The 25699-nt window shown below is 40.7% G+C and overlaps 2 protein-coding genes across 2 annotated transcripts; both read right to left on the bottom strand.

Annotated features, from left to right (window-relative positions):
- Positions 1 to 1215: 1215 nt before the first annotated feature.
- On the bottom strand, positions 1216 to 4059 carry il19l (interleukin 19 like; the record flags this gene model as incomplete). The annotated part of the gene is made up of 5 exons (XM_084348013.1): positions 1216 to 1722; positions 2553 to 2615; positions 2711 to 2863; positions 3022 to 3084; positions 3916 to 4059. The coding sequence occupies 5 exons, from the start codon at positions 4057 to 4059 to the stop codon at positions 1630 to 1632; spliced, it is 516 nt and encodes a 171-aa protein (XP_084204139.1). The 3' UTR covers positions 1216 to 1629.
- A 2649-nt stretch (positions 4060 to 6708) lies between these two features.
- On the bottom strand, positions 6709 to 16297 carry prelp (proline/arginine-rich end leucine-rich repeat protein). Its single transcript, XM_084347993.1, has 7 exons — positions 16197 to 16297; positions 11173 to 11608; positions 10390 to 10575; positions 10149 to 10306; positions 9870 to 10066; positions 7513 to 7588; positions 6709 to 7392 (listed from the first exon to the last, which is right to left on the bottom strand). The coding sequence occupies exons 2-7, from the start codon at positions 11602 to 11604 to the stop codon at positions 7302 to 7304; spliced, it is 1140 nt and encodes a 379-aa protein (XP_084204119.1). The 5' UTR covers positions 11605 to 11608; positions 16197 to 16297; the 3' UTR covers positions 6709 to 7301.
- Positions 16298 to 25699: the final 9402 nt, after the last annotated feature.

Raw genomic sequence — 25699 nt, 5'->3', positions numbered from 1 at the left:
ACTTATGGTCACTGCTGGAAAAAGTTGGCTGTTATTGCTCTATTTAATTTCAAATGGTTCTAAAGCAGAGAGAAGAGAAACATTTCTCATTCAAAGCACTGAAAGCAGTGATTTATGTTTTCTTTTTCAGGTTTGAAAATGCCATATCCAATACCCTTTACCATTCAATTTTATTTTATTTAATGACATTTATGTCAAAGATACAGGAGAGTGATAATACACACATAGCAGCCAATAAAATCTGTTGTTCCATATCTGACTGCTTGTATTGCCTCATGACTGATGAAACGTTTGCCTTGTTGTGTGCAGTAGAAATTTGATGCATCGCAATCCATCGTAGGATCTAATTGAATCGAATCGTTACCTGGTGAATCGTAATCTAATCGAATTGTGAGGGCAGTGCCAATGCACAACCCTAGTAATACATGTAAAGGGATTATGTGATCAAGATACAAAAACTGGTGACTGTAGTCTGACAAAGTTACAGTGTAGCCAGGCTGGTGCATCCCTCTCCCTCTCCCTCTCCCTCTCCCTCTCCCTCTCCAGACGCCTGCCATGCAATAAACAGCATCCTGCACTTCTATCTGGGCACGGTGCTGCCGACAGCCCTGGCCGATGAGTACATTTTACTTGAGTAAAGAATTTTGATCACTATCGTCACTCAAGGATCTGTACTTCTACTGTACTTGCCTGCTCTGCTTTTAATACAATTTGCTGATAATATCTCCATACTTTGGATCTAAGTAAGATATTGAATGCAGGACTTACACTGTAACGGTGTACTTTTACGTTGTTGTATGCAGTTTTACTTAGGTACAGTAGCTCAGTACTTCCTTCACCACTGGTTCAGTATTACTTATCCTGTTTGTCAAGATGCAGAACAACTTATTTCCTGAAACTGTAGCACCATAAAAAAGCCAAAAAAAAGTTTCAAGTTTCAAAGACAGGAAGTGAGACTGTGTCATGTTATGTGTTGGATCCAGAGATCATGGGAATCTTATGTTATTTGACTTTATTTAGGTCACTGATCTGTGAGTTAGAGGAAGCAGGTGATACAGTAAAGTCAAATCAGCAAAAAAAAGGTTTTATTGTGCCAGACTTCTTGTTTCTCATCTTAATTTAGGAAGCCTCAACCAACTGTCATGCTCCTGTTGCGACCGATGAGCAGTCATCCTGAGTTTGCGTTAAAGAAAACACCCAAAGTTTGTAGGCAAGATAAGAGATTTTTTTTATTGATGTTGAAATTAAGAACATTCAAAGTAAAAAAGATGAAATTAAACCACCGTTCATATTGAAAAGATGAAATTGAACAATATCTGTAGTCTGCATAATAACCTTAAACACACATAAAATGCCTTAACTGCTGTCTAAATATTTTTGATAAAAATAAATACTTTATGTCATATTAATTATAAATATTGCATCAAAACCATTTAGTCCACATATTAGTGGATAACATACACACACATTAAGTTAATTCAAGTACAAAATAGAGAAATGCACAATGGCGCAGAAGATAAGTGAATAATTCCCATCCTCCTCTCTGCTTCCTGTCAGCTCAGGAGTTACTTTATCAGCTCGGGGGAAACTTTGGGATCGTTTTGTTGATTTTACACAGTGTCCGTCTGATCATCTGAGTGTTTTCTGGCCGAGTCCCTCCAGCCACTCCAGCACAGTGTCCAGCTCTCCGACGGCCTTCTGTGCTGCCTGGTTTATTTCGAGCTGCTCGTAGGAAGGAGAAAGAAAAGAGAGAGCAGGTGATTTAATGATGTGTAGAAACTGTTGTTATTGTTTATGACCTGGGGAAAAAAACACGTGAAATGTTTTTCTTTGTTTCTCGGGAGAGAATTGTTTTTTCATGTGTGAAGCCAAGTGAAAAATAAAATCAGTGAAATCAAGTGATTTTTTTTTTTACTCGGTTTCACACATAAAAAAAATTGTCACAAGTTTCCTCAGATGACAAAATAATCTTTCTAAGATTATCCATGCAAAACACCAATTCTGAAGTCATAAACAGAAAACAATTCAGCTCAGACATAGAAAATGGATCAGCAGAAGAAAATAAATAAATGTCCTCGCTTGCCCCTCAGGGCTTCCGTACGTGGAGACAGCATGAGTCTTTAGGAAATTAAATAAAGTAATAAGCTTAGAGGTGATTTCTAAATAAAAATGACAGAATGAATAAAAGCAAAGGAAAATTAATAATAAATAATAAATAATAAAAGCAATAATAAAACAAATAGTGACACTTATATTGAGTTCATTCATATCATGTTCTTTGTCTCTTATAAATGGATATAAATTAAACTATTTGGCAAACAGGTTTGTTATTAATAACCTCCAGACAGCCATTTATTGTTTTAAGAAACACTAAAGGTGAAAAGAAACTGTTTATCAGAAACCTCCTCAGGGCACCTTTAAGTAGTGATCACCAACTAAGACATCATTTTTAAACCGTTAATTAAATGACTCCAGCGCCCTCTGCTGTCCACTGTGAGAATGTGAGACATGAAGAGATTTTAATGTTCAGTGAGGGCTCTGTCTGTACACACCTTGATAAACTCAGCATGCAGGGAGTCCACTTTCCTCTGTGTGTCCTCTGAACATTGGCAGTGCTGAACAGAACGAAACACAATTATTAACACGACTCATCGCTATTTTTTTCATTGAATCACATTTTATGAGGCAGCTCATTGAACAGCTAACTTACACATTTATGTATATCCCTCCTGATGCTGACAAAAGCGTTGGCCAGAGCGCTGGAGCAGCGCTGATCCTGTGGCTGAGAGGGAGCGTAATTGCCGAACACTCTCTCAACGTAGAAACGCAGCACGAGATGCATGAAGCAGCACGTCTGACCGTCCTGACAGAGGCACACAGAGGTCAGACTACAGCAGCTCCCACACACTCATGTTACATGCTCATACACTGTTTCTAAAGCCTGGAGCTGTGAATGGCTTAGGGCAGAGAAATGTTAAAAAAAACAAGACAGAGAGCACAAAGAACAGTGCAAAGACTCACCTGAACATCTTTAATCAATGATTTTTCCAGGAGCTTCACTCCGACCTCACTGTCTCCTGCTATCTGTAGAACAGACACCACAAAGAACGAGTAAGACTCTCTGCTAAGTTTCTGTCAAATTAAAGATTTCATAAACGAACACAACATCACAGCAGTTTGTGAAATGTGAAACACCTGCACAAGAAACAGTTGTGTTTTAGCTCCTGTCTGTTTAAGGCCCCCTCTCCTGCACACCCAATCTGCTCTGATTGGTCAGCTCACACACGCCTGACCCAGCACAGCTAACAACAACAGAGCAGCTGTGCTAAATCAATTTGTACATGCCAAACAAGCTGCTAGGCATACATTTAGCAAATGTGTGACATGGTGACTTAGTGTGATGTCACAAAGTCACAGTCAAAGTCACATTAAAGGTGGGACTACTGACGAGGTGTTTAAGGAGCAGTGTTTTCTGTGGGACAGAGGAGCTGCTTACATTCACAACAACCTGCTGTATAAAAAAGAGTCAGAGTATAAAGGGTCTCCTTTAACCAAAGTGCTTCTGTTGCCAACACCTGGCCACAGACTGGATGGGGAACCTCAGATTCTGGTGTGGCAGCCCTGGACCATCCACCCTGACCAGTTCTGTGCAATGCCAGCACAGTTCATAAATGTGTCATTCATTCAAGGACAAGTTGTGAAGACACAAAAGATAGTAATGCTGACAGACATGGAAACAATTCAAAATTTGTGTTCACGTAGACAAATTATGTCAAATATTTTTACAAACTGATACTATGCTGCATTTGTTGCTACTGTATGAACAGTTTCTGTCATTTCTAAGGTCATTTTAAGTCATTTGTGTTGATTTCTTTTGTGTGAATAGTTTTGAGAGTGTGTCTGTATTAAACTCACCGCATTTGACCGTATTGTCGAGTAATATTTGCGCAGCTCATGTGTGTGAACATTGACAGAGCAGCTGTCCAGGTGCAAAGTTCGGCTCTGGATGAGTTCACTCAGACAGCCGAGGAGGAGGAGCAGGCTGAGCAGCATCTTCATCACTGAGGTTATCGTCTGGGAAAGCTAACAGAAACATTTTGTGAGTTAAAATCTCTTAAGATAAATGACAATCAATTATTACATGTCGTTAAAGAATCTATGTTTATTTACTCTTTAACTCTTTGATGCATGTGTCCACCACAGACGACAGACATTTTTTGTAAAAGCCATTTTGAACCACTGAAGTTGTAGCACCATGTTCCAGCCACTACACTTCCATTTGATTCTTCCTTGTTCATTGTAGTTTTGAGATATAGCATCATAAATTCAAAATGGTGGAGGGTTAACAAGATGTACCAAGAAGCTCTGGAATAACTTAAATCATTTCATGTAGGTAAAGTAAAAAAAAATATTTTTCAACTAATAATAAGATGTTAGAAATACTTTAACCAGATTTGAATAATATTGTTCTATGACTGAATATTCATCCGTCCACTCCAGTGGACATTATGCAAAATTATGATAAAAGTATATTGAAAATAGTTTTCTTAAACAGACATATTTTATCTAAATAAAGGCCCAATAGGCAGAAGCAGAAAATAAATCTTCAAGAAAATATATAGGCATGATTTTATAATAATATTGTTTTGTGATTTAATAATTTACCAATTCAATATCCTGTCAAAACAACATCCCCAAACCATTAAAACTCAATTCATAAAGATATAAAAAAAAATAGAAAAAGCAGCAGAATCTGCGTATTTCAGAAGCTGGAACCAGAAAATGTTTGGCATCTTGCTTAACAGATGAAAAAAACAATCAATATATTCTAATGCCATATATGTTCTGCAATCCTTGTTGAAGTTGTCTTCAATATGTTCAGGCACCATCACCCACCACCATGACCCTGAGCATCACCACCTGTGTTCAGACTCACCTGTGTGTGTGTCACTCAAAGGAAGAGTCCTGGGAGAGATGTGCCTCTGTGTCTCCATGCTGTCTCCTCTTATAGTGGAGTGAGGGGGATTTTTCACCAGGTATTGCACAGCGTACACACACACACACACACACACACACACACACACACACACACACACAAACACACACACACACAAACACACAGACAAGTACCTGCACATTCACACAAATTAGTTTACAGGAGGAGGAAGTGTGTAACTATTAGAGGAAATGCCAGCGGATGTCTCAATACCTGGTTGGAAGAAAAGGAAAAGGAATAATGGGAGAGAAGAAACACCTTCACTGTTGGTGATGCTCTGTGTAATTATTTCATGAGTCATCCTCTGGATCAGAGTGTCGTCATTCCACTTCAGCTTTGATTCAATCAGCTGGCTGTTCCTTGTTTGAAATGAGTCCCTGCATCATTTGGCTAATGATCTTTTAAAATATCTTCATCTGATGTTTGTTCATAACAATGAATTTTTTGTTCTCATGGACTTCTGATTGATATCTGTGTCTGCTCTCAAATATTGTGTGACTGTTCAACAAAATCCTGGAAATTACACCTCTCCCAGTGCAGAGTAAGACATACCCCTACTCCATTTTCCTCAAGGAGCACTCTTGCTAGAAGTGACTTCACTCCTGTCAGACGAGTCCTGATCGGAAATACCTACCGGACCTGCTCACCTGCTTGTCAGGCTGAGTTCACTTTTGATTACTGCTGAAAAATTACTTGCAGTGGAAAGAATTGAGAGCAGGAAAGTCCAATGGAAACAGGAATAACCCATGTTCAAGGAAGAATATAAGATAAATCATTGGCATCTATAGCAATATACTGTAAAAAGGGAAGTGCAAAATTTCCAGATCTCCCTTGAGGAGGTGAACATGTCAGTGTCACAGCTGACAGCACTTCCCAGCTCAGGAATGCTTAATGCTCGTTTCTAGCCACTAGAGGTCATCACAAAGCTTTGGCACAAACTTCTAATGAAGTCTGATAGTTTTTGAATCTTTAGGAAACTGTAGGTGAATATAACACCTACTGGTCTAAGACATCTATCTTCACATCATCCACCAAGTTATGATAATCACAGACACATTATAATAAATAGTACAATATTCCTGTGAGTTCTTTTGTGACTACCGAGGGGGTCCTGCCCCCCAGGTTGGGGACCACTGTGTGTTAATAAAGCACATTAACTCAGTAGTAATTTCTAGGGGCTACTTGTAGCCACCGTAAATCTTTGCTAATGCAGTGCCAATCCTTTGCTGCCTCTGAGCATTTCCAGATTTCGTCTTTCCACAGCTTTCCATATGCAATATACTCCCCAAATGACTGGGACATGTCGATAACCACTGAGTTACCAGTTGAGCACATACAAGAAATTTGTAATTTCAATTAAAGCTGCTGCAAAGATTTTTTTTTTTATCCTGGTGGCTTCTTCGGACAAAGTAAACTTTGTTTTGGTGTCCTACCACCAGACTACAGAGCATCCTCTTTCCTCAGGCTCTGAGACTCCTGGACTCTTCCTCAGCACTCTACCATAAGAGACATTTGTAATTAAAGACCTATTGAAACTGGATGAACCTGAATCTGACCAATGACAGGCATTAAGAATGACTATAATAACTATGCAGAAATAACCAACCATCTGTTGATTATCTCATTTGCTCATGTCTTATAGAGGCACCAGCATTGCATTGATAACCACTTAAAAATCCTTATAGTGTGTTTAAATTAAACATCAAACATGATCAAATGATCAAAGAAAAAGTTTTATTTTCCATTATTTGTACAAAGCTTCTTTATACAGAAGAATAATATACAGAAGACTAAGAATAAAAAGAATAAAATGACATTTTTACATGGAGTACCTTGAAAATCACAGGCACATTCGGGACAGTCTCAACTACATGGTAGTTACAGAATGTTTTAAACTTGTTCTTCTGGCATCCACTGCAGGTCTGTGTGTTGTCCTTGGTGGCAGCTGTACTCATCTGCTAGTGAACATAACTACCCTCCATATCTGTAGCATGTCTGTCAATGTACCTGTATTTTCAGGCTTTACTCACTTTTGTATTGTAATTTAATAAGCAAAAAAACAACTCCTACAAAAACCTAACCCTAAATGTTGGTATATCCACTCTTTGTAGATTCGTAATAACTTTACAGTTTTTTCATTTATTTGGAGTTCACGTACAGTTGAATTGTGCTTCACTGAGCATGTTAAATTCAATATGTACTGTGTCTATTTGTGTGTGTGTGTGTGTGTGTGTGTGTGTGTCTGTGTGTGTTTAGGTGTGTGTGTATGTGTGTGCGTGCCCACAGGCCTTCAAGCATGGTTCTCCTACAGCACGATGGAGCGAAGATGTCTGAAGCACATGATGACATCCAGAGGGATTGGGGGGCTCAGGTGATTACCATCCAAACGCAGGTACCTGAGACAACAGAGCGGGCACTTAACTTAATCCCATCACAGTGACTATTCACTTTCTTTCAAAAGGTGCCACTCTGAGTTTGTATTGCTGAGTTCCAAGACATGACATGATGTGACCTACCTTAGTTTGGGCACCAGGCTGAGATCGCTCAGGTCCTCCTGCAGGCTGAATGGGCAGATCAGTGTGCCGTTGATGCCTGTCATGAAAACACATAGTCATTAGTCCTTGTCATGTTTTCCTTGATTGAATTTTTTTTTAAAAGCCCATTAAATAGGATTATTTTACTTGTTTGTGATACTCATCATCTATTCGTAAGTGCTTTGAAACAAGAGAGATAACAAAAGATGTTAATCAGTTAAGCAAACAAATGGTGTCAAGCAGTACAGCAGAAATAAAACAAATGAGGGTAAATACATTTCAGACAAAACAATAAGGAGAAATTAATAAAAGGAAATGATCACATAAACGGCTCACATTAGGATTCATTCCTAAATGGTGATTTAATGCATGTAATTGAATGAAGCAAGCAAAGCTTTTCCTGTCAGCAAAAACTCTTAAACACAACAACAACATAACAAAGCTGCAGAAGTAGCACTTTGTTGGCTCGAACAGGAAAGTAAACATGAACCAGTCTATGTCCTGTGTCCTGTATCCTCAACATTTTGCAGAAACAGTAAATAACAGCGTGTCAGCCTGGGATCATTGTAAATTTCAACATGTTTCAACAAACTAAGCTACATAATGTGCTTGTTCATCAGCTTTGTACAAGTACATGTCAATTAATAGTAAACCACAACTGCTCAAATTTGTGTCAAATGACTCAGTTTCAGGAAAGTTTTGGAGTTAGGTTTATCAACAAAATAAATAAGATGTGATTAGGCGATTACAGAAGGTTAAAGCTGCATTAATAAGTTTTATAGTCAACATGTCAGCAAACGCTTGCCCATTAACACAATTATCAGGCATGTACTAACTTCAGAACTCATGTGGCGTCATGTTTGTTGCCACCTGAAAAATGTAACGTCCCACTACCAATCTGAAAAGACTGAAAGACACACCGTCCTAAAGTCCAGACCTACTCCAACTGGAAAGTGTCTTGAGAATACTTTTGTTGCGAATTGGCACTATACAAATAAAGATTGACTATGATAATGCATATGGTACCCCTTGGGAGTGCCACTGGTCTCATCAGGCTTAAAAGGTACAAACAGTACAATATCATCAGCGTAACAATGATAAGAGAGTCCTTTAAAGCAAACAAAGCAATTAATATCGGACCCCACAGTCCCACCACAGGAAAGAACAGCAGTTTTAGACCTGTAGTGAGCAAGCAGCACAGAAAAATGTGTATCTGAGAGATATGAGGAGAGCCAGCCCAGAGACACCCTCCCACTGCCTAAGCCCTTTAGTGAGGATGGTGTGATTGACAGAATTAAAAGCTGCACTAAGCTCCAACAGCACCAATACAGAGCATTCATCCACATCAGAAGACGTCCTTATGTCACTGGAGATTCTGGGAAGAGCTGTTTCAGTGGAATGCTTTAGATGAAAACCAGGCTGGAATATATCTAAAATGTTGTGTGCTGTCAGGTCAGCTGTGAGCTGCTTGGCAAAAACTTTCTCTAAGATTTAGGAGGTAGAAGACAGCTGAGATATCAGCCAGTAGTTTTTGGAAAGCAATGGATCAAGTGTTTTCAGAAGAGGCTGTTTAAAATAAGATGGGGCAGATTGAAGGGAGCTATTTATAGTAGATATCAGGCATGGGCTAGTCCCAAGTACATCTTTTACTGACTTTGTGTACTGGAGGAAATTAGGTTAACAAAGGAAGGGGCTAGCCATGTTGCTGAACTCAGTTATAAGGGCTTTGTAATTAGGAAGATAAATTTGGAGCTTGAAGGATTTCCAAAGCTGCTCTAACCCAACGACATTTGCGCCAGAGACAATGAATGAAACAAGTCTCGTCTCACTACAACCTACTTTATCCACAATGGCAGTGTACACGTCTGTAAACCTTAACGTTTACCCTACTTAACAATTCAATTTTATGATTTAGTTTTTTATTTTGATGTTGTGACAAAGCTGCACTTAAGGTCCAACTAGATTTAGGCACAATAACAACATGGTTACAGTGCAGAAAAGAAAGTTTTCAGCTGGAAATTGTCCCTGTTTTATTGCCACAAAGAAGGTTGTTAATATAAGCCGGTTTTCTTGGTTGAAGTGCTATCAAATGGTCTCTTGCTTGGGAGCCATCTTGCCAAGGTTTTTCAACACCACTATCCCCTCTTCTCCCAAAGAGAAAGTCTGCTATTATCAATGCAATCTGAACATAATATGATACCTACTGCTGAAATGATGTTATGATACATATGAAATGTAAAAATTTCACCCTCCTGTGATTTACAGAAACGTATAATGCCAACATTTGAATCTGATCACTATGGGCTAAGCTGGTTCTGATTTCTGCTGAGATAACTTACTCTCGATGCTGTTGTGGTTGAGGTGCAGGTGCTCCAGGTGAGAGTTAAAAAGAGGAACCGAAGCGAGCTGGTTGTGGGACAGTTGCAGGTCCAGCAAGGTGGATACGTTGAACACAGCCTTGGGAACTCCTTTATCACTCAGCTGGTTGCGGTTCAGCCTCACAAACGCCAGCTTAGTGAAGTCTTTGAAGTAGTCTCTGTACAAATGAACAATGGATGAGATTAGTGTGTGCATGTATGGCCATCAGCTATGTGACAACGTGTGCAATGAATACTTGCTTTGGGATGTCATCTATGTTGTTCCTGTCCAGGAAAAGCTGTATGAGGCCACTTGGTACACCAGCAGGCATCTTTTTCAGGTTGTTTCGAGCCAGATTGAGCTGCATGAGGCTCGCCAGGTCCTTAAATGTGTTCCTTCCAAAGTCACTGTCACTCAGCTGGAAGAGAAGTCATCACACACTGCTCAATCATAAACAGCACAGTGTAGTAAGATGATCAAGTACTTTCAACAGAGGTTTACCTGGTTGTTGTAGAGGTCAAGCAGAGTCAGGTTCCCCATCTTGTTAAAGGCACCGGCAGGGATCTTAGAAATGCGATTCCTGCCAAGGCGGAGCTGCTCTAGGCTTGCTGGGAGACTTGAAGGGATCTCTTTCAGCTGGTTACCTTGTGCATAAAGGTACAGCAGTGCTGGGATCTTCTCAAACACCTGCACAAGAGACAGATATAAAAAAAAAAACACATTCGAGATGGTTTTATGGTATAAACAACCATGAGTATTAAAGGAGACATATTATTCTTATTAAAGCTCATAATTTTATTCTGGGTTACTAATAGAATAGGTTGACATGTTTACATCAGTTTCCTCATACTGTCCAGTGCAGCAGCACTGTATTCTCCCTCTGTCAGAGATGCTGTGTTTAAGGTCCTGTCTCTTTAAGGCCCTCCTGAATACCCAGTCTGCTCTGATTGGTCAGCTCACACACTCTTGACCCAGCTCCACCAACAACAACAGAGCTGCTGTGCTAAATCAATTCTTACATGCCAAACTAGCCCCTAGGCACACATTATGCAAATGTATGACTATGTGACATCGTGTGATGTCACAAAGTCACAGAATTAAAGGTGAGATTACTGACAAGGCGTTTCAGGAGCAGTGTTTTCTGTGGGAGAGAGGAGCTTCTGCTGACCTTTTTAACTTTCAGAATCTTTTACGTTCACAATAACCTGTTTAAAACACAGACAGATAAAAGGTAAAAAATGAAGAAACATAGTTGGTCTCATTCAATCAAGGAAGCTTTCTGACCTGCTTATTTATTTGATGAATGCGATTATTAGCCAAGTTGATCCAGCGGACATCAGTGGCATTGGAGAATGCCTCTGCTGTCACCTCTGAGATGTAGTTGTTCTGCAGGTACAAGTAGTGGGTTCTAAATGGGATGACAGGGATCACACGGATGTTGCGGTTCTCACAGTTGAGAGAGTTGGGATAGCTTGGGGAGCATAAACACTCTCGTGGGCAGTCAGGATACATGGAGGGTGGGCCCAGGATGGGTGGGGGGAAGTCTGTTGGCTCCACGGGCTCTGGCTGTGCTGGTGCAGCAGGCTTGGGGACAGAAGGCTTCTTGGTGGTGGCTGGGCGCCTGGTGGGTTTCTTTGGCCGAACTCTCTGGGTGAACACTGCCCCCATCAGGAGGAACAGTGCCAATGCAGAGACGAGTCCTGCGCCAGCCTTCATGGTCCTATGGCAGAAAATGATCAGATATACTACTGTATTTACAGTAACAGAGAGAAAGAAGCAATCCCACATCACACAAGCTATCATTTTGGTTCTGCTGGTTAGCCATTTATGACAGATTTCTCCCTGTGGAGGTCAATAAAGGATTGCCTATCTTGTGGTAGCCAACGTGGTCAGCTCATCCTTCCCTCACAGGAAGTTTAATAAAGAAACACATGTACATGGTACTTTTTGTGTTTCTTGCCCTGTGTGGGAGGTCTAGGTCAGTGCTGACTCTTGTGTGCACACAAACCCTGTTTCCTTGATTCGCAGGCGTTGAGAGGCTCAGTGCTTATCCCTGGAACTGTATGTAAGAGGATCCCAAAACGCCTTTCCCTGTCCAGCACAAAGTAAATTGAAAGTTGTTGTTGAACTTTTTTTGGAGTACAGGCATGGTTTTGGGGTCCTTCGAAAGGTTATAAGCTGATGTTTTTTCCCCAAGCTGTCAGAAGCTCTGCAAGTGCTTCTGGCTCAGGAGAGGGGAGAAAGAAAAGAGAGTGGTCACGGGTCTACACAATCACTAATTGGCTGTTGTAGGCTCTAGGGCGGACATAGAAGCTCCAATCTACTCAAAAGAGCTGTCAATCAAACGGCTGCCATCTCAGAATCTCTGCTGGAATAATGGCGCTTGCTGTGAAATGAGGAGTCTTTTTACAGATAAAAGCACAACAAAGCAACCATGATCGCATTTTTTTTTTCATTTTTGTCACCATTCAATCATGAAATACTGTGTTTTGAACTAAATATGCTACTTGGAGTTTGATGCACTACTGAAAAACCCAGACACACTTTGTACGTGCTAGTTTGTTTGATTGTTTGTTGGTTGCACCTTGCTGATGTGGTTTTATCTTTAAATGATTTGCAAGAGTAGAATCAGGAGAACTGAACCTTTCTTACATTGTATGTCATGACTATAAACTTATATTGAGGCATTGACCTATTGTTTGGTGAACTAGCTGAAAAACCACTTTGCCATGAAAACACTGAGACTGTAAATGATAAACCAATATGTAGACTCCATAAACAGTCTGCTGCCTAAACATTTGCTGCACTTTTATTCAAACATAGATTATTGCTGCCCAGTGGTGCTCTTACATAAGTGGTTTGTTGCTCTAAATGACGTCAGTGTCCTGTTGAGCTGAATTTAAGTAAAGTATGTGCACAAAGAGAGCAATCTGGTTTACCTTTCCAATGTCTTTCAGAGTATCAGTAAATTCTGTATGTTGTTGTCATAATGTAAAAGTGATATATTGATATGTTTTTCCACTCTTAACAAATGGAAGATGGGGGGTGGTTTGTGGTTTTGTAATAACAGTGAAAGAGAACGAGGAAGAGAGCAGGCAGTCTTTTGTTAAATTTGATTAAATTCATGAGGAGGAGGAGGGCCAGATACCGATACAGGAAATTAGTGCTTATGAGAGGGAGGGAAGGAAAGGAGTTAGGATAAAGGCTCTATTGTCAGCAGTGGTCCAGAGGGAGAGTTGTGGAGGAAAAAACTTATGGTCTGGAAGGTTAAGGCTCGTTGACCCCACAGAGACTCAAAGGAAACTGGACGAAATCCCAGCGAGACTCAGATGGAGATCATTTGTATCTTCTAAACCATGCTTAATCAATAGCAGTTAGTTAGGTTGAAAGCTGGCATGTATTTTAATGCTATTACCTGTTATGTTTTAGCATGTTGGTGGCATACAGACTCATGGAAGTCGAATCTTGAAGCAGTTTTAGGTTTATTTAAAGTGTGTACTGTAATTAATGACTATTTAAACACGACTTGTGATGCAAGATGCAGATGTGTTCAACTTATATTGGCTGAGCTCATGTGTGTACGATGTATTGACCTCCATGCCCTCAGGCTGAGAGGCTGCAACACACACACACACACACACACACACACACACACACACACACACACACACACACACACACAGATGTAGATGTTTGACTTAGCATCACAACTATTTACCCTTCAGTGGAGATAAATCCACTTCTTGCATTTGTTTTAGATTATTCAGGATGTCTGTTTGTGTGCATTTGTTTCTGTACCTCATCAGTAAAGCCTGCTGTAAATAATCACCACACAAATGCACCGCTAGTTTCCATCACATCGCTCCAGCTCAGATTTGGTAAAGACTCCGGCCAATTTGATAAACATCACATATGAATCAGAGGGCAGGAATGGGGTTGGGAGCCAATATCTGTCCCGCCTGGAAAAATAAACTTTTCCCTGACAGTGTTCCCTGGCACTACCCTTCCTTTTCCCTGTCAGCCACTCAGAGCCTCCCAGCCCACTGTTCAAAACCATAACCAGCTCTACTTCATGCTGCTGTTGTCATGACCTGTGGTCTGGCAAACAACTGAAGATTCAAAGTCAGAGAGGGGCTGAGTCATTGCTTTGTTATTTGTGACCTAAATAAGCAAATCTGATCAGTATGAGAACTACAATTAGAGATTCCTGTAGGACATCTCTGCAGGTCACAAACCACCTCATCATACATTGAAGAGATTCACTTACAGATATACAGTATGTGAGTCATTATGAACTACACTATAAAACCAACAATTATTGTGCGTTTAGTTGAATCCTTTTTTTAAAAGACACCACACAAGGTCCATTTAGCAGACCTGGAGCTTTTGATCACATTATAGCAGTATAGCAGATGTTTATGTGATATGAGCTACATACACGGCAACATAAATGTACTTAATGGTGGGAATGTTTCCTCAGCTGATGTATCCAAGGTCAACAATGCATTTTGATCCTAGCCCTCATTTCAGTTTTCCTTATCTAAAATGTATTTTCACTCAAATTAAGACCATAACTCAAGATTAACATCTTAAATAACATTATTTTCTCATGATTACAGATGTCCACTTATGTTGAACTGCAGCTATGTTCACAAGTAAAAACTACAGTTTCAGTATCTTTACATTTTAGATATGTGGTAGGCAGCGGCGGATTCAGGATGTTTAAGGGGCAAAAAATAAATAAAAAGGGCACCAGGTGTATGAGGTGGGGCACCAGCGCACAGAAAGTCGTGACATATGACCTGCACCCCCCCCTGAGAACACCAGTCGTAGTAGGTGGAAATCTTGATTTATCTTCAGGGGAGATATTAATATCCTCAGTCAACATCAGAGCTCCAGATTGCTGTTTGTAGAGTGTCCGTGTGTGTCAGGAGAGTAAAAAAAAAAACGTAATCCTCAGTCCTTGATAATGAGCTCTTTCTGATTCACTTTTCTCTTTTCTGGCAGAACAGGCCCTGTGATTCCTTGAGCCAAAAATGATCACCCCTGTTTTGTAAGACCACTGAAATAGTCTGAACAAAAGCCACATCGTGCACAGCAGAAATCTGACTCACATATCTGGAAATATCTTGAACAGATCAACACAACTACAAAGAGAGCTCCAAAAAACAAAAGATGATGTGACATCATACCAAATTATGTCGTCTGACTGTTATGCATCATCTCTATGAATCAGAAACATAGTTATGGGCAGTTATATAATAGTAAAGATGGACTTGGAATAGCTTGGTATGCTGTGCATAAACTGGAAGCAGATACTCTGCATTAGTATTACATGATTAACAAAACATTTCCTCATGCGGGTGGGGCAGTCCTGCAGTGGCTGTGCACAGATTGGATCTACATCTGTGGCAGTTTGGATGTGCAGTGAAACAGTTAGAAAGTGCACTGACTAAAACACATGATTAGTTTGTAAATGAACTAAAATAATCCTGTTTAAAGCAGAGAGAGTAGAGAATCAGAAACCTTCGAACTTAAAGCAGCCTGTTCTCTTGTCCTGATCATCAGCCAGCTCAACCTGAATAGATTTCTGTTTACCTTTTACATTCCTCACACACTTTCCAGAGGATTTTTTTTAAGTTCAGCTCTCTTACAATGCAGTTATTCACCAAAAATGCATGAGCAGCGAGATTATTTTTTTTCACATTTCCTAAATATCAGTTTTATTTTGGCCTCACTAATCCGAACATAAGATCCATCTGAATCTGTGATGACAAAATGGTTTAGATTACAACTCCACTGCAGAGTAAGTAACATAACATAGAGTCCTGTGTGTGCACTGCCTTGAAATAACTTCCACCGCTCATCCACCTGATGAGCTGCAAAATAAAAGATTCCTGTCCACCAGCCAAAGTGAGCAAGTTTTCTTAAGCGTGACTAAAGCTTCATTCCTCATATTTTAACTGCGCTGCAGCAGCCGCCGTCCTCACGCACTGATGGAAAAATCCAATCAAGGTGAGCTCGCAGGCAGGACTGGAGAAAAGCGGCCGAGTCACAGTGTTGCTGCAGCTCCCTGGAGGACGGAGTACCACTCACACTATGGCACAGCAGCGTTTCTATAGAAACACTCAAGCATGGCTCATGAGCCTGAGCCAGGATTCCCCCTCACACACACACACACTCGCTGCTGTGTGCTCATCTCTCTCTGCTTCACACACAAACACACTCATGCCCGCTTGCTTATCTTATTGATTATGTCCCATCTAAAGCAGCCCCCCCCATCAGAAACAACAAATACAGTTTCTTACCTGCCTCTGGTACCTGCCCTCTTTTGTCAAGTCACAACTTTGGTGTCTTTTCTCCTCTCTGCCTCTCTCACTCTTCTCCTTCCCCTCCCTCTCTCTCTCTCTCTTCCTCTGTTTCTCTCCGTCCCTAACCCTCCCCTCCCCTCCCCTCCCTCCCTCCTTCGCTCCTTTGGTGGACAAGCCTGCCTGTTGGGTTTGTTCCCTGACTTTTTTCCCTCTGGAGGTCACAGTGGTTCTTTCTCCCCCTCTGCTCGGCTCAGGGCCAGTGAGGTTTAATCTCGATTCCTTCTGGAGGACCGCGGGCTCTTTCATGTGTCTGAACTGTGTCAAAGTTTATTATTATTTTGTTCTGTTGCAGCATAGCATGAGAATGTTTGTCCCAAATGGACAAAAAAAAAAAAAAAAAAAGAAGGGTGCATGGGTATGTTATTTTATGCATATTTGTGTGTATGCACAAGTTTGTGTTTCTATATCAGACGGCTTTGAGAAATGTTGTGAAGACTGGACCTCTGTTAGGGAAAGCCCAGCTGAAATTGCACATCCCCTCCATCTCCCACCCACCCAGCTATTGTTTAGATGACTGCACTCATATCCACTCATGTGCTTTTCATTAGCAGCATCTCTCCGCTGACTCCATGGCATCTTTTCTGTGTCAGTTAAACGTCTAGGAGGATTTTTTCTTCCCCTCCTCTAAACAGTCTGATTGCCGAGGTCCAGCTGAGGCATGGGGTGTCATAGAGGGGTTGTCAGGAAGTAGGGGTGTGTGGCACTGTGATTAACAAGTGTAGAGCTTCTACGTGTGTGTGTGTGTGTGTGTGTGTGTGTGTGTGTGTGTGTGTGTGTGTGTGAGTGTGTGTGTGTGTGTGTGTGTGTGTGTGTTTATGTATCACTTGGGGTTAGGAGCTGGACATGTGTTTGCTGCCCTGCATTCTTGCAGAGTGAGCTGCAGCCGAAGGATAATGAGCCGAACATGTGTGGGGAACGGTTCCTAACACACATGTACACACATGTGCCTCGTTTTCCCTCACTTTCTTTTTCTTTCATGAATTCTCCTCACTGCACTCCTGTCTCCTCTTCACTCAGCTACCAGGTTTGGGACACTGAGCTCAGCTGGGCCAAACATCTGGTCTAGGAAAAGAAGAATGCGTCAACAAGTAGGACACAGGGAGAAATGGGCACATGAAGTAATCGCGTCACCTTTTGGGTGTTTGTGTTTTCTTTCTCATCTTCTGTGCTACCATTTGAGAAAAGGGTCCAAGAATCATATTCAATGACTCCTCTGATTAACAAATGACCTAATTTCTCCCTAAAAGTTTTTATTTTGTCCAGCCTGCCGGGATGACGTCACTGGAAATAGTTGCTCATTAACAGCAGCATGTCTCGTTATTTGGTTTATTATTTTATGTATCATGTCCACAGCGTAATATCATCAGAAATGAGAATTTTAGAGCAGTGTAGTACACTTACAAAACGTTTAAATTGAATAAAGTGGAAATTAAAAGAAAAGGTGATTCTCTTAATGGTGTGGTTTGCCACAAATCGCTGGTAACCGGCTTCTGTTTGGCACAGTGCTGACACTAAATGTGGAAGGCCTGGTCTGTGGCTGCAGAGCTCTCTCTAGAGAGGAGGCCGACACATAAAGGGGACACACCATCAGAGGCCTCATTTATAGAAATGTTCTGAGATGTATGCTAGTATTTGCTGAGAGCAAAAAGAAAACAACCTTGCTTCAGCACCTTCTAAGAGTCTCGTTTGTAACTTCGCACCTGTGATCTATTAATCTCAAATCAAGCTAAATTGCTGGCACCTGTCTTGTTATTTTTATTTGTATGATGTCACAGTTGGGATGTGTCCCTACTGCACATTGTTCATAAAGCTCATGCACAGTTCACAACAGGCGTGGATACATATATGCAATACCTCTACATAGACAGCAGGAAAATCACTTAAGTCATGAATTTGTTTCCAGATAACATCAAGTTAAGGTTTTATACATAACTTCTTATACAACATGGTTTTCTGCTTTCTGCTTTGGATCAAAATTCATTATGAGTCCATTTTATAAATGAGGCTCCAGGAGCCCAAACAGACAACACAGTGTGCGATTGTGTCGTATTAGTCAGAGAAACATTAAGAATGATCAGTTTCGCCCTCACTTGAATGAATACATTATATTATTAGAGCATGATAGTGTCAGGTTAATCCATTATCCAGTCCAACAGATGGTGAACACATTGTAAGAAGAATATGCCGTAATAAACTGCGAGTCTTCATGTCCATGTAAGCCAAGGTACTTTTAAGTTGAGAGGTCCAAACCTTGGAGTGGAGTGGACTGTCTCCGTCTAGTCCTGTCTGAGCTGAAGTCTCCTTCATCCCTTGCACCTTTGGCTCGAGGACAGCAGTGAATTACAGTAAGTAGCCAAGCTGAAATACTGAAGAACTAAGGTTTTTGTTTTTCTATCAGGGTTGTAAATTATTGTCACGCAACAGACATTTCTGTATAATCTGTTTTCTAACTGTTTAAACGCATCGGTACAATTTTATCCAATAGCCACGTTTGCCAATGTTCAACAAATGATTGAACAGAATTATCAACAACATGGAGTACAGTAGTACAAGAAAGAGTCATGCTTTAATCATTCACTTGCTGATTACAACTGATAAATCTGGGCATTGTTTGCTGAGTCAGTGGATGGATTCCTAAACATGCCTGCCAACAGGGACAGGGCAAGGAGCTGAAGGGGTCATGGGGGCCCTTGAAGCCTGAGCTAAGTGTAAAGTGACTGTTACTATGACGTGTCTTTGCAGAATGGAAGGAGAAAAAGTTTATGATAAAATCAAACCTCTTTAACGTCCTCAACATCATTATGATGCAGGTTAAACTATGCTGAAGCGGCCTGATTCATTAGACACAATAGACTGTTTTCACTTTTCTTACCTCTCAAAAATACGTCATGTAGTTGGCAAAAAAAAAACATTGAGTTTTATCTTTAAAGAAAGAGAGAGAGTTTATCACCTCATGTTGTCAGTCAGACGTTTGGGGAGCACAGTCTGTACCCATCGCCTCATAATCCACCATGCCAGGAATGCATTTTTTATGTGTTTTGTTTTCATAATTGTATTTATTAGAGCTAAAGTAGCTAACCTTTGAGGAGGATAAAACTGTGGTCTGTTTTTGCATGTGAATACTGAGTCACGTGTCCTGTGGAATGTTTGGTCTGCAGCTCTCAGACACAGAGTCTGGAAGGAGATAGTCGGATTGTTAGCGCTCTGGTTTTCAGGGCTGAATCCAACCTGCTGATTCAAGAGGAGAGACATTTAAAGGGCAGAGAACCTGCTTTTACTGCCGGAAATCTTTAAGGAACTATACATACTGCGGCAGCATCTGTTTTCCAAACAGATGGAGAGAGCGAGGCAGTCTCAGGCTCCAGCCCAAAACGACTTGGTTTGTATAATAATCTGAGAACTTTCCAAGAACCGCCTGTTCTGTCATCATCAGGGAGATTCGGATGATTAAACCCTTTTTGATTTAAAGGAGACGCGCGTGAGCTTCGGCCAGAAATGTTCCCAGAAGGGATACAGCCAGAGGAGTACCAAAGACAACTTTCTGACATGTTGCACTTTTGCAAAAAGATGATACAGCATTAAACACGCTCTGCATACATAAGTTCTGCAGGCCGCACCCAGTTTCTTTTCCAAAGTAAAGTCAAAATCCACACAACCACCCTGGCAAAATGTTAGCAGTCTTAATGCCCTTCAAAAGCAATTAATGTTAATATAAATGCATGGTCTTTTAAATCATTTTATGATTTGACAAATGACATTGTTATTGCCTTTATCAAGAATAAACTTTGTCATTTATTTAACAATAAACAATGCATTGTTCAGTGGAAACAAACCCATCACAGTGATAAACTCCCCGCACTGCTTGTTTTATCTACCAAAGAAAAAATTTACAGAGTTTATGTTCAATTTTCATTCTTTTGCTTGAGAAAAAGTGCATACGGCCACCCCAGAGCAGACATGTGGCCCGTTGTTTATCTGTGATGTCAAATTAAAAACATTTGCATCATTAAAACTTTAGCAAAAGCAGTTTCTGTCAATCAAATACATACCAATGAATTATAAAATCTCTCTTCTTATCTATTCAAACCATGTGTCTTTTGTGCTGAATCACAGAATCAGTAAAAGGTAAATGTTATAACACACACTTAACACCCGCAGTGGAGGTTGGGAAGCATTACATCACGCATGAAATCATACCACGCAGGCTGTCGACTGAAGAGTACTTTGTAGAGCGCATGTTGTTTAAAAAGGAAGACATCTGGATGTTGGACAAATCCAAATCAAATCTTATCCACGGTGCATTAAATCAAACATTGTGTAGCCCTCACAGTCTTCAGCTCACACACTATGTACACGCAATCTCATGAGCTGAAGTTACAACTGGTCAGCTCAGCTTTGAAATGAAATTTGAAATTCTTGGAGCAGGTTGCTTACTTTGATTTACAGATGAGCTCAAATGTGAAAGGCCTCTTTTTCTCTCTAACATGCTTCAGTGTAAACAGTTGGTGAGATCGGGTCTGAACAACATCTGGCTGTGATCAGATGACTGTGAATGTTTGACAGAACCCATCCTATATTTGCATCTTTCCACTGTCCCGTCCGAAACCTTGATGAAACCATTTTGCTGTTGTTTGAACTGCACTGACTGCGTGAGTTTTCCATGCCTTTAAATAAAAACACCCTTCCCTTGTCAGTACTGGTCTTGTGTCACGTGGTTCAGACATCCTGTTTGTTTTTCTTGTTGCTTCATCCCTGCAGCATTGTGGTCGCTATATCTGAAATCAATCAGTGCTTTGTAATTAATCACAGCTCTTTCCAAATGGCCAGTGAATAAGAAATCCAAGCTACATACTGTAGTACAGTACGAAGCCCTCTACTTTAAAACAATACAATACACAACATAAATAAGCACCTGATACGTAGGCTAACCCAAAAGTTAGCATGGCCCTGGTTCCCTCGACAAAAAGCCAGAGGGATTTCTCTATTGGATTTTGGATTATTGCAGAAAATAAACTCAAATAAAAGTGTATGATGCCCATTTTGTTCAGCAAGAAAATCTTCACAAATGAATGCCACGTTAAAGATTTTTTAAGCCTAAATGCAATCACGAGAAATAAAATGCCAATGTGAGGCTATAAATGAATTTCCCCACTTCAATGTCACAACCACTAAGCTTCCTATTATACTATTAACACTTTACTATAAACTGGTAAATCTACAAGATGGAAAGGTTGAGTCAAAAGACTTTGCAAGAGTAGATGAGTTCATGTGTTTAGCGTGATGACATTTATGATCCCTGACAACCGTTTTTGTCTAATTTAGCCCCTTTTTAGCAACAGCCTTTTTTAAGACACGTAAAAGCTTCGATATTGACAAGTTGGGTATTAACTGATGTTTTTTATGTTGTACAGCAAAATGTGAAAATATCTTGTTAGCTGAAGCAGGCCTTATTCAGGCAACTAACCAAACACTCAAAAAACTAGTTGACTTTGAGACGAGGGAACCAGAAATGCAAAAGTGAGGCTTCGCTAACAGTCAATTGATTAAAGAAAAGAAATCAAAGCTTTACGATCTTTACTTGAACTCAGTTTGGCCCTGTACAACACGAGAGGCATTAATGTGCCCATAAAGTTGCACATGTTCGTAATTTATTGTTTTTCACTGCATACTGATTTAGAGATGGGAAACAGTGAAGATGTTTACACAGATGGATTCTTTTAGATAAAAAGGGAGCACAAGCTTGCCATGCCCATATGCTTCATGGTATGATAAATGGTTGTGGTGTGGTAAAGCAGAGTGTGTGTGTGTGTGTGTGTGTGTGTGCACGTGGATGCACGTGGCCATATTGTATTGAGTAAGCTGCATGTGTTTCACATATGAGGCGCTGCGGCGGGACTCAACTCAAAATATGGAAGAGGTGATACAGACGCCGTTGAACGCTCCGCTCACACGCAATGCACATAGTTCACACATACAACCTTCAGTCTGGCCCCTGAACTCCACATCTCACACCTTTAAACACTGAGGCAACCACCTACACCCCAACCCCACCCCCCACCTCTCTTAATGTTGAGTCAGCATGCTAATGAAATTGTCATGGCTCAGGAGAATAGGAAAACCACAACTATTACCTCCACTCTGAGTTATATTGCCTCAACAGCTGAGGCCATGTGGTCCTGAGACAATCACCCAGTGGTGCACAGTGCAGGGGGTGTGGGAGAACCTCAGGAAATGGGTTTGTAAGTAATCCAGGTCTGATATCAAGCTAATTGTAAAAACCTAGATCAGAGAGTCAAAGCTAGATTTGGCATTTGTGCCAAAAATGCTTTTACTGGTCATTCCTTGGCGAAAGACAAAAGTCTCAAGAACAGAAGATTCTGTGAACATTGTGTCCTGCCGTGTTATTGAGGCTCATTAGTGTAAGCGTGTGGCCATCACTATTTCTGCATCAATCAAGAAACGTGAGCTTTCTCTCTTCTGAGTTTCTACTGCGCTGTAAGTTGATGACTAGTAAAATGAAAGTATCACTCGTCAGACATTAAAGGAAGCACGAGACAGCAGAATCAGCATCTGTCTGTTGGTTTGTGTGTGTTTAATGAGACGGCTGGAGGTCTTAGTCTTGCTTGTAAACAGGCCTGTAAATGAATCTAACGGCTTCCTCAGTAATTTCGTCAAAACCATAAGTACCATAAAAGTCTGTGATGGGTTTAGACATGATTTGTCTGCCCGGCAGCACACAGACTCTTCACACAGCCGGGAGGTCCGAAGCATCTGTATATTATTCCTCTTTAACAGTCAGTTGGTCCATCAGCCTGTCCAATATTTTTGTTTGTTGAACAGAGATTCTAGGAAAACTGATTTCTCGACACATCTTGATTTGACTCCTCAAAGCTGATCCAAAAACATCACACTTTTTCCCCAAATCCAGTGTCCTGCAGCCACCAACCCCCAAATTCACCAGATCCGTGTTCGGTCCGTCTCCGATCTGCCACGGCAGCGGAGCTGATAGGTTACACTCTAGTCTAGCTCCGCTGCGTTGCGTATCTACTCCGTTGCTGCTCCGTTGCTGCTCCGGACCCTTCCGCAGCAGATAGGCAAGGCTTTTATTTTTGCCGGATGCTGGAGCATGACGCCTCAATTCAGCCGAATTCAGCACAGAGCAGACAGGAAGTCAGAAACTGAAACAATATCAAAACATGTGGTTAATTTTCAGAATAAAACGCCAGCACAAAAGTCTCAAAAAGAGACGAATCCAAGCAAGGTAATTTTGCACTTTTTAGGTTTGTATATTGCATCTTGTTTCAGAGGTAGAATGACAGTAGCATGACATTGTCACTGAAAATAGAGCAGAGAAAAATCATCAAATTAGCAGCTTTAGAAGAAAGTAGCTGCCGGTGTGCTGGTGGGCGCAGGTCTGAGGCCAGCGCTTCATATCCCCACACTGAAAAAAATGTGTACAAACATACTTGTCAAGTGTCAGAAATTGTGGGGGTCGACGAGCTTGGGCTCACAGTTACTGAACAGTACAACAATGCAATAAAATGAAGGATCGTGTCCTGATGGGGTATGGTAATGGTTAGCATTATTGGTCTTCCGCATACTTAAAAAATGTTGCATCTACTCTAAAAGAATCAATATTTGCACCACCTGGGGAGCATGCTAAGTGACAGAAATCAAACACAGTCATGATGTTGGGTGGACTACAGACTCATGATGTCTGGCTGAACTCTAATGACAAAATACTCAAAATGGATGTTTTAGCAGTGATTTCTGAGGTAACTTGAGGATGATTAAAAATTATGTGGAGGAGGATCTGAGAGTTTAAGCAGACAAGACGAGGTGAGAACAACATCAAATTCACTGATTGTTGTAACATACATACATCTGTGTTGTCTCCTTCTGCTGTGGTGATGTTTTGCACCAGCGTTGATTCTACAGGAAGTGTCAGGCTATTTTCTGTATGTGGCACAAAATATCTTGTTGCACCCTCGGTGGTGTCCATTGACTTTGTATTTGTCATTTTTGTTAAATTGTCTGTAGATTTGTACTCTTTTATGCTTCTAATACAGCTTTGACAGCATTCATTCATTTGGAGTTGTGTTTGTGACCACCTGATGAACATGAGTTGAATATTCACTCTCCTTTAGCTCTGTATTGGTCTTCACAGTGTTCACCAGCAAATCACTTAAAGTGTCTGTCTGTTGTTTGGTGCTGCTGGGCACTTAGTGCACAGTGGGTTTATCATACAGTGGGAAACAAGGTTGATTTAAACATACGTAACTGCAAGTCTCCCTTTATCCAGGCCTCAGACTTCTGAATCTCTGCCAAAATAACTGACTTTTAAATTCAGTTTTTCTAAAAAATGGACAAAACTATCTGTAAATACTAACAGTGTCAATAGAGACCATTGAAAGCAGTGGATACAATAAGAGATGTAAAACAGCTTTGTGGTTGGACCTGCTCATACCTGAGTGGTATAGTATTGTAATAATGAGAAAGTGTGTGGGCAGAGGGATGTGATATATGTAGCGACCTGAGCTCCTCAGCTCTCTATGTTGCTGTTATGACACCGCAGGGAGCGTCATTGCAGATTGTTTTGACTGGTGGTTTCCAAGGCAGAGTTTAGTTCAGAGGAGAGGAATGGCCTGAGCTCTAATGATTTCCCCAGTCAGAGTTTTGTTCTGTTTTTAAATTGCTGCAGAAATAATACCCCTGAATATGACGCTTTATTAGAAATAACTTCTAGACTAGCATGAATAACTGTTTTTCTTACAGGCCAGACTTCATGAAAAGAAATCATGTCATTGGAGGTTAGAAAACAGAAAAGGACTCCACTTCAGTGAAACAAACAAAGCTGCTTTTTTATATCTTTTTTCTTTCTTTTTTTTTTTTTTTTACATGGAAATAAGTACTACCAGTCAATATCCTTTTTAATTTTCCATCTCCATTTTGCATTTTTCCACTTCACTCAGGTTGCTTTAACCCAGCAAATCAGTGAGTCTGGAAGTAGTGATGGAAAAAATGACATTAGCTATCTACTGTTAAAGACAATAACTGCCTCGGTGCCTGCATTTACTGCAACAAAAGCACCTCCAGTTACTGGTTCATACCACTGTGAAGTACCAGCGAGCCTTTCAGGTGCTCACATGTGCCATCTGGCTCTATAGTGCTGCCTCCTGCTAGCTGGAAATTCAAATCTACCCCTGTGTCTTCTCAGCTGTTTCGAAGACACAAGTGAGCATTCACTAATACAGATTATGTGCGGCTTTTGAAATGTGTCTTTGTTTGAAATACCCACATTGTTACTGCTAATAAATCTGTGCTTCATATTTGATCATCGTGCTTCATGGCTCTGAAAAAGAGGAATGCAGCAGTGGTCTGGTTTAAGTGTGTGGGTATGCCTGATTTACAGGACTAACAGACTGCAGTAAAACAGAGGA

This window comes from Pagrus pagrus (genome assembly GCF_965226575.1).
Source record: "Pagrus pagrus genome assembly, chromosome: 3".
In the NCBI taxonomy this organism is placed as follows: Eukaryota; Metazoa; Chordata; class Actinopteri; order Spariformes; family Sparidae; genus Pagrus; species Pagrus pagrus.
The sequence above is the reverse complement of the archived record's forward strand: the minus strand, read 5'-3'. Positions and strand labels throughout refer to the sequence as shown.